At 42.7% G+C, this 9798-nt stretch overlaps 1 protein-coding gene across 1 annotated transcript; it reads right to left on the bottom strand.

Moving 5' to 3' along the window:
* Nucleotides 1–436: 436 nt before the first annotated feature.
* On the bottom strand, nucleotides 437–9296 carry slc25a25a (solute carrier family 25 member 25a). The gene is made up of 10 exons (XM_079517292.1): nucleotides 9020–9296; nucleotides 6731–6854; nucleotides 6181–6268; nucleotides 5904–6015; nucleotides 4214–4372; nucleotides 3306–3458; nucleotides 3074–3181; nucleotides 2716–2883; nucleotides 2447–2597; nucleotides 437–2331 (listed from the first exon to the last, which is right to left on the bottom strand). Exons 1-10 carry the CDS (start codon nucleotides 9176–9178, stop codon nucleotides 2144–2146), a joined length of 1410 nt encoding a protein of 469 aa, XP_079373418.1. The 5' UTR covers nucleotides 9179–9296; the 3' UTR covers nucleotides 437–2143.
* Between the last annotated feature and the right edge of the window lie 502 nt (nucleotides 9297–9798).

Consider the following 9798-nt stretch of genomic DNA (forward strand, 5'->3'; position numbering starts at 1 on the left):
GTTCAACACGGGAAATCATTGGCAAAGGAAAAACAGCGCCCCCTGTCAGTCTTGAGAGACTACTAATGCCGTGGCTCCACAGAGCTTCTGGGACTCGATCATGATTTATTTACTCATTGTACTTTAAATGTACTTAAAATGTACTTTAAGTATCAATACTGCAACTAAAATAGACTTACAAGTCCAGAATTCAAAATGTATTACCATAAGTAAAGGTAGAAAATATTAGGTATACTGTATTGGGATAGTAGTAGAAAGTAGGCTACTCGTGTTTCACAAAGTTTTCAAATGTGTAAAAATCTTTTGTCAGTGAGTTTAATATATATATATATATATATATATATATATATATATATATATATATATTTTTTTTTTATACCTAAAAAAAAAAATTGAAAATTCACCCACAAATTTCTGACAAAGCCAGGACACAAAATAGATTTCAATAGACTGCATTTATTTGCCTGAAATGAACTGGTCCATTAAAACTTTTTTACAATTTTAAAATCATAATACAAAAATAAACTTGATTCGCCAAGTTGACATTCAAAAGCCCTTCCAGCAATTTCCATTAAAGTGCATGTCGCCAGAGCTATGCAATCATTCATTACTCAAAGCAGTTATTCCACAATGTACAAATGTTTGAAGTATTTAACCACCAAGTGCGAACCCCGACACATAACTTAAGGCTTGGTTGAATACATCCTAAACTTTACTCAAACATTTATACATTGCAGTAGTGCAATTAAGACGTGTACAGGTGGTTTGCAAAAAAACAAAGAAAGGGAAACGTATAAAACACAAGACAGTAAATCTCAAACATTCCAACTACCCGATCACTTCACCATCTCATAGCCACACAGCCAAAGATCTAGCAGCATTTGACAGGTGGCAGTGTGTTTTAAGTTAAGGTTCCAGTCTTCCTGAATGGATCATATTAACACATGTCATTCATTTATACATTTGCATTCATTCTCTTAAAGCTGCTACAAGCAATAATATGTCAAAATGTTAATGACTTTTATTTTTGTATTCAGACAGCCACCAATGTGTAGAACGCTCCCAAAAGAAAAGCTAGTCTCTGTGACACATCTAAGGGCCGCAATCTGCATTGAAAGATGTTCCTAGAAGCTTTGTCATTGGTCGGAGAAAAAGAACCCGGTCGCAATGACTAACCAATAGTAGACAGGCAAATCGACCAATGACAAAGCTTCTAGAAAAATCTTTGAATGCAGATTGCGTTCTACCCATTGCTGGCTGTCCAAAAAATAAAAAGATAAAAATAAAAAGTCATTCAAATTTTGACATATTATTGCTTATAGCAGCTTTAAGGGTCATTCACCGAGCACTACAACTATGAATACTAGTTGGCGGACACCAGCTACTATGAACTATAAAAAATAATACAAAAGTGAACGATGTAGTTCTAGTGCTCAGTGTGACTGGCGCTTTACACGAGCTGTCCGCAACACCAGCATGTCCATTCGACAGACCATGCAACACAAGTACACAACTTCTCCAGAGTAAAAATAATAAATAGTGGACGGACATAAATAAACACTTCAGTAAGTACATTCTGCAATTTTCAAAGTTAAGAAGGTAAACGATCTGATAATCCCTTCCACACATTAAGACTTTTGACAGGTAGAACCGTTAAAGAGAATTAAACACTTGTTGATGTCACCATTGCCATGAACAGAGGTTTGCACTACAGAATCGCATTTTGTACAGTATCTTTAGTAGAAGGCACAAGTGCATATTAAATGGATGGTGATTGAGGCCGTTCAGGTTTACAATGGTCACATAAGAAACAAACATTTTCTTAGGCACTGTCTGGAACACAAAACATTTGGTCCGATTTATAGTCACTATATAGCAGCATTTGCATAATCGACAGAGCTTCCATTTCCTCTCAACTTCAGAATAAATATCCTCCCCCTTGGCATTTCTTGTTGGTGTACTTGCTTTTTTGACTTTCATCAGCTGACATTCACAGAATGAGATGGTTCCACAAACCTTGAAAAAAAAGGTCCAACGGTCTTGAGATTCCTGTACCCAAGCCCTTTGGGGTGGAGCATGAAAGAAAGTGTCAAATTGCACCCATGAAAGTTAAATCCTCTGGCCTCTGGCAAAGAAAGTTGCTTCAGCGCGAGGTCACCCCAAGGGAGGTTTTCAGGCGCTCATATACCACGTAGCTAATGCTGACGGCTGGAATCACTTTCAAAAAGTTGGGACCCAGGCCCCTGTAGAGTCCCATGGGACCCTCTGTCTGAATAATGTTCTTGAAAAGCCCCGTCATGGTAACCTGCGGCTGACTGCTCGACAGGGTAGCTGCAAAAAAAAAAATAAAGATTATGCATGAGTTACTACTACACATAACAAGCCTAAACAATAAGAATAATCAGCTGAAATGACTGACATGTCATGACATGTCAGTGCGACTCACCTTGTGCTTGCATGCGGGTGCGCACCAGAGCCAGCGGATAGCTGGCCAGTTGACCGCAAGTACTGGACACAGTGCCACAGGCCAGCAAAACCAAGATGCCAGGATCTGTGCTGTTGGTGCCATACCGCTCCAAATAGCTATTTTTCAGTGTCTAAGGATTGAACAGGAGAAAGCCATTAAACCTGAGAAATGCAAGACTTAATATCCAATAGTTTTTACTCGATTATCCTACGTAGATTATCATGTCTGTAACTTGAACAAGCATTTACCTCGTACACTGCCAGGTCAATGCCTGCATAGGGGATGATTCCCAACATGTTGGGGAGATAGCCCTTGTAGAACGCTCCGAGGCCTTCCTTTCTGAAGATTTGCTTTGCGCAGTCCGAGATACCCGCATATTGGCCCGTCTTTCTTAGGGCAAGACGAGTTTTCAGGACCTTGAAGTGAAATAGAAAACGATGTTAATACATTGTTACCTGGCATCATAAGCGTCGCTTATACCTCGCACAGCAGAGAGATCTTAGGGAATATTTTTGACTTTCTGAGATAACCTTATGGACGGTTGCAATTTTAAGAAGCCTATAATTTCTTTAAAACTAATCCTTTGTCCAATCCAAGTATAATTACCTCCATGGGGTAGATGGTACTCTGGGCAAACACTCCAGCCAGAGAGCCGGCAACGAAACGGTCCACAATGTTCAGAGTCACCGAGTCACTGCCAATCAGACGCTTGATCTGTGTGAAAGAAAAAGAGGAACAAGGGCCGTGTTAGAAAACCGAGATCAGTAACTAAAAGCATGTCTTCATCTATCAAGGCAGCAGGAAAAAGGAACTCAAGTTTGAGATAAAAAAAAGGTACCTGCTCGTAAGCCATGAATTTGAGAGCCGATTCCGGGGCGATTTTGATGACATTAATCCCATTCCCTCTCCACAAGGATCTCATCCCACCTTCTTTGATCATTTGGGAGAATCCACTCATAATGCAGAGGTTGTTGGTTCGTGATCCATGAACCTAATTGGGGGGGGGGGGGGGAAGAAGAGAGAATTCAACTGATGGCCCTGGTAATGTGTGGAATGAACATGGCCAAATGCCAGTACACTATGATTGATTATCACTGATTATGTCTTCTTTAGCAGCCATAATAAGGAGAACCAATTTTACAGTAGCCATGTAGCCCATCTCACCTGCAGCTATTTTGTCCCCCTAATTTCTCCCTCTGCCAAGTGCCAACCAGTATTTCTAAAGTACAGTAAGCAATAGGTCAGGGCAGAAACTCTGGCCCGTTCTTATCAATGCTGGTCACCTATGACAAGCCTGCTGACGAATATTGAGGCCGTTGACGCAAACAGACTTTGCAGTCACACATAATTATGCAATATGTTCCTTTGGAGGGTGTGCTACTGTTCTGTCTAGTGGATGACCTAGGTCCTAGTAAACTAGGTTTAACAAATAGAGCGTGGACTCTGGCCTCCTCGCCATAAACATTAACCAATTTATGATGCTTAAGTAATGACCAACTCTTGAGCAATTCAGAGCAAGTAACTAAGCCACCTGCCCTTATGCAAAAGGCCTAATGCTGCCCTAGAAAGGATTGCTAGACATTTCCAGCCTAACCCATACTATATGCGACGATTTCAGCCGTCCTCAACATGAGCCCTTAGCTAGCTACTGAGCAATAACTATCAACTAAGCTGCTAGATTCTGGATCCAGCATGGCCCCAGATGCGGAAATGTGCTCAAATTAAATCAGATTTTGTTCTCCTTACCTGCATCATGACTTTGAGCCGGTCCAGCGGGGCAGTGAAGGTTCGAGACACAGCTCCAGCACAGCCACCTGCAACCAGATGTCTCCACAACATCCCTGTCATCTTCTCCTCGGTAGTAAACTCATCAGGCACCATCAGGTTCTCACCCACATCAAAGATCTAGACGAGGGATCACAAAAAAAAGAATAGAATAAAAATACCATTTATAATCATTACAAGAGCCAATCGAAAAAACGCACACAAGTTGGACATTGAAAACAACAAAGCTTTATTTATCCTAATCTAAAGCAGCCATGTCAAAGATGTTTGAATCAGAAATTCTATTCTGAGGAACGGATTTAGCAGGCGAAGATTTGTCCTTGGGGACAGCAAAGTTTGCATCAATTGCAAGTGAGGTGTCATTTCAACCCATAGGGTCAAGTCATGCGTCATTTAGGCCATGCAAGTTGAAAACTTGTGAAATGGAGAATTGTGCCAAGAATCGTGCAGCACTAGTTGGCAGACAAAAGTTTGTTCTGTAGTCGTACAGCTCTCAGAGTTAATATCAAATTGCAATAAAGCCATAAAAATGCAAATTTGTGCAATGCACAAAGGTTTCAGGACACCGTTTCAAAATAGATTTAATGAGCTACCCAATCTAAGCACAGACAGATAGATTCGTGGATCCATGCCAGTGTGAACTACCAACTCAACGTGGCAGTACACGCATCTCCTGGTTGCACAAATGGTCCATCTAAAGCGATCAGTTCAGTAGCCTTGTGGTTAGAGTGTCTGCCCTGAGATTGCGAGGTCGCTGTTCAATCCCCGGCCAAATAAAAGACTATAAATGGGACCCAGTGCCTTGATGCCTCCCTGCTTGGCATGGGGCCCCAAGTCCCTGTGACATACTGGCGTCATGTCCAAGGGGATCATACTACAAGTTAAAGTGTCAAGCTGCCTCAAGCGCTACAGAAACCCGAGACAGGCTTATGGGCAACATGGCTGGGTTTCAGTGGGCTACCTACCATCTTCTAAAGTGACAACAAATGAACATGTTAGGAGGGATATGGGCAAGTAATGGCCATATCATTTTATTTATAAAACAGCAAACAAAAACGCCTGGTCTTTATGATTAATGCACGGGTACCCCTATCACCTTTAATTTTAGCCCAGGACATTCTGTAAATATGCCTGCATATCTAGTGGTCTAATGGCTGCTAACCTTGACTGAACTGACCCCACAGAAGGCAATTTGAGCCCGCTTCTCAACACTAATTTACAATTACATAAGAGCTAAATAAAAACCAGGAAATCCCTCAGACATAATTCTTTCTGACCTAACTTACACCAATACCTTTTACAGACCAATTACTGCTTAGCTGCTGATTCATGCGTGTCAGCCTGATAAAGTACCAAAAGAAAGTACACTACTACATTACTTCTGTGTCGTCCTTCCCTGAGTAAGTAAGCCTTGCGGAGCCATGAGGCCCATAGGGCAGGAGCAGGTGATGTACAAGTACACCCTCTGGACATGACGCCAACATGTCTTACCCCAATCCAACCCTTGATGCCGAGTGCCAAGCAGGGAGGCACCGGGTCCCATTGTTATAGTCTTTGGTATGACCCCGGCCAGGGATCGAACCCCTAGGGTCGGACACTCTACTAAACACAAGGCTACTGAGCTGGTTGTCATTCCTTGCTGTGCTCTTACCGTAGAGTGCTTCCAGTATAGAATTATCTCAGGAATGCTCTCCGTCCTGTCCACCAAGGGGTAGTTGCTCCAATCACTCCATCCGATTGTCATCGTTCCATTCTTATCCATGCTATTAAAAAGAGGGGGGGAGAACCAAATTACCACAAGATGGTCATTGTCGTTTTATGTTTCTTCCATCATTGGTCATTGTCATTTTATGTTTCTTCCATCATTGACTAATGGAGTTGTGGAGAACTTCCTCGTACCCCTCTTTGTCTACTTTCATGGACATTACCTTTTAAGGACATTCTCCGCATGCTGTTCAGAAAGGTGCACACCAAGATCCCTGAGTGACTCCATGAACACCTTGGAACTGATGGGACCTTTAAAAAAGGAAACAAAAAAGGGGGGAAAACAATGTTTTTAATTTATACAAAAGAAGTGCACTATTAACTTCTTCTAAAAGCGATTCCATTATAATTCAATGACTTGATGGAACAAAACTAATGTGACTGTCGGTCCATCATTGCGTAGCTATAGTCCTTTAAAGGCGATGTTAAGACATTACATTAGATGCAACAGCCATGACCTATGCGTTAGGGTTACATCAAGAAATCAAGTGGATCTGTTTAACTGCCATGACCTATGACAGAGAATGACGTTCACACGGCCAAGAGTGAACGTCACTGGATGTTTCGTAGCGTTGTACTTTAGTACCCCTACATAATAAGTTACGCGGGTGGCTAAAGTCCCCCCTTTGCCTTATCCATTTGGGGTTCCATTTTCTAGTGGGTGGGCATGGATGAAACTTAAGTTTAGCAAACACAGGATCAATCAAGTCTTACCTTTATTCTTTTTATCCCAGCTTTTGACAACCAGCTTCAGGTCCCTCTCGTAGTCTTGCAAATAGTGGACAAAATCCTCAACGTCCAGCTGTCCATTGAGGTCCTCTTCCCTCTTGGAAGATTTCTACAGGGAAAACAAAAGACAATATTGTGAATGGAATGGAACACAAATCATGGGGCTGCAGACAGTGCTGTATGCATTGTGTGAACCAATGTCATTCATTAATACTAGCCAACAGCTTTGACAGAAACTCAATATGGCTAGCAAAGGCTACAGTGACATCTGATTTAATACATTTTTGGCCCGTGTGTCCTGCTAAGGAAACCCCTTTAACACAGACAGTTATGAAACCTGCCCCACATTCTTTCACGCAATATTCAACGACCTGCTACACACTGCAGTTTCATCAAAATAATTCAGTTGACCACAGTGCAGAGGCTCACTTCTGAAACGAATCACCAAAATGGCATCACAGAATGCATGGATTCAAGCAGAATGAAATCTCACGACTGACTGAAAACGTTTGCATGACCAAGTTCTAATGTGTGATTTGTGAAACATCATGGTGTTTTAGTCATGTTGCTCTACATACTGCCAACCAGGTGGAGAAGTCGCATACTGAGGCTTTTTTTACCTTTGACTTTATAGAGAAGTATGACTTACTGTCTTAAATGCTTCTTAACATTGCTTGTTTGACCTACAAATGCTTAAAATAACTGAATATAGCTTCACGCTCTGTTGATGGGCTGTTTGCTGCACAACATGCTTCCATAGCAGACATACTGAAATCAGTGGTGGCGTACTGAGAACTTCAAGCCATGAGAATGTGCATTTAAACTATGGCTTGTGATAATAAGACCCTGGCCGACCCTAGACCACCGACCGCAACAGTGGTGTTAAGGCCAGGGTCAGATCACAAGCCTGTCACTGCCTGTGACCCAGCCAGGATTCAGGCCTGGGCTTGACTGATTGAAGACGCCTGTGAGTGCTGGCTTCATCTCATGTCCAGCTTTAAATGTTAACTACGGTTCCAACACTCCAACAAGTGTTCTGCAACATGACTGTCTGACCAGACGTCTCTCTAAAACTAGGACACGTTGGGGACACTGGCGCTGGAGTAGAGTGGACTCGCACAGCGGTGACATCGGAGCTGCCGTCTATGAGCGTTGATAGTCAGACGCTGATCCAGGCCACACAGACAGGTTACCCTGGGGCACTAAAGTTACTCCAGCATCATGACATCATAGAACAAAACAATGCGAAACAATACCGACACACCTGATTAAATCACAATATGCTGATTGTAATAATTTGCAATAGTGTGTTTGCTCAGGTAACAGTCTAACTCCCTGTCTCTCCACCTCTTTAATAAACAGAAAATATATTTGCAGGTAGGTGACAAAATGGGATAAAGTAGACATTTATCATAGTGTTCCAGTTCCAATTGTGTCTGCTAATTTATTTGTGTAGTCATCATTAAATTCCACATGTTTAATCTGTATCCGGGCTGAGTTCGCTAATCCTGATTGGATACAATTGGCATCCCGACCTGAAAATGCATTCTGTGTTTAATAAAAAGCTGGAGAAACATGGAGCCTCCCGTTACTGAAGTGAACAAACACTCAGAGCTTTTTAACACTTATTTTAAACCAAAGAAAATCACTTCATGTCAAAAAGGTTTTATATTACCGGTATCTTTGCATTATGGGGTTTAAACCGGATTAAAAAAGAAATACGATAACAGAATAGTATACATCATAAAATAAGCCATTCCAAAGCAACACATGTTACTGCACGGTTCAATGTGCAGTGTGCACCGCTCATCAGTCCTTATTAGTGCATTTAAACCATAGGTTGTAGCTTGCCAGTTAAGAGGTTGTGCGGAGTGCGGACGCCCAGTAAGATTTTTACACTCTTGTAGATTCCGACATTTTCGATCTATGACAGAATCGATAAAATACATCTAAATCTTTAGGCTAAGGGCAGCTACTTCGTCATACCACGGTGTATAATCGCCATGGGAGAGAGCATGCATCGCATGCCGGCTGCAGACAGACGTCATGAAAGGAGCAACGAATCAAGCGGGACACCGGCGACTCGGCGAGGCCTAGTCGTACAGGCTTTTTTACTACGTGGAATGCCGGAATACCGGCTTTTCGTTGATAATAGAAAAGTAACACAAAACAAAACATTCAAAGACCGAAAATAGTACCTTTAAACGCGTAGTAGGCCTATGTATAAAATAAAGACAAGTGGGGAAATTAAATTATTGTTTTATTTCCCTTTACCTTCCGCCATTTCTGGTAGGTGGTGAATTCCTGGGAAGGGAGGAAAACGCTCAGCTTGAACAGAGACTTGAGCTCCGACGGCAGTCCGTTGGACTCGAAGTATTCCACCTCGACTCGGTCAGAGTTGGGGACAGGCACGTACAGGCATAGGCCGAGCATAGTTTATGGCTCAACAAATATATATATAAGACAATAAATAAGAAATAAATACTGGCGTGCTGTGCTGCTCACTGACTCACACACTCGCCGGCGTACTTTAACGAAATGCCGGCTAGGTAGTGTCAGTGCCAGTAAAACTGCCAGTAGACTCCTCCCCTTTCCGAGAATAGGAGTACGTCATTGGCGGTTGGCCAGTTTTTCCCATAGAGTATATATATAATAGAGACTGAACTAGCGCGAAGCTCCGCCCCCCCAGCTATTCATGTCAGTGGAAGTTGCTCAGTGGCGTTTTGAAGCACCCGGAAGACTGCCGGAAGTCCCTCCCAGGACCTCAACTTTGAGGTCCTGAGTGACGTAGGGCAACCGAGCGCTCAACGTTAAAGCCCAGCTGCACGGGGTTTCCCGGTCATGAATCCACGGGTCCGCCTGTAGTCCCTCGTCCTACCACTAGGACCTAGAGCTTCAACGTTGGAAAGCCTGCCTGCCCCCTTGGTTTTTCCTCCCACCAGCGTGACGTCGGTTTACTACCGGCCAATGAGCGTTGACATTCCATTGACGGGCCCACTACAACTCAATGCCGATTTCAAACCCTCTTTTTCGGTGTTGCCATGTCCGCTTAT

The sequence above is a fragment of the Electrona antarctica genome (assembly GCF_951216825.1).
Source record: "Electrona antarctica genome assembly, chromosome: 12".
Taxonomy (NCBI): Eukaryota; Metazoa; Chordata; class Actinopteri; order Myctophiformes; family Myctophidae; genus Electrona; species Electrona antarctica.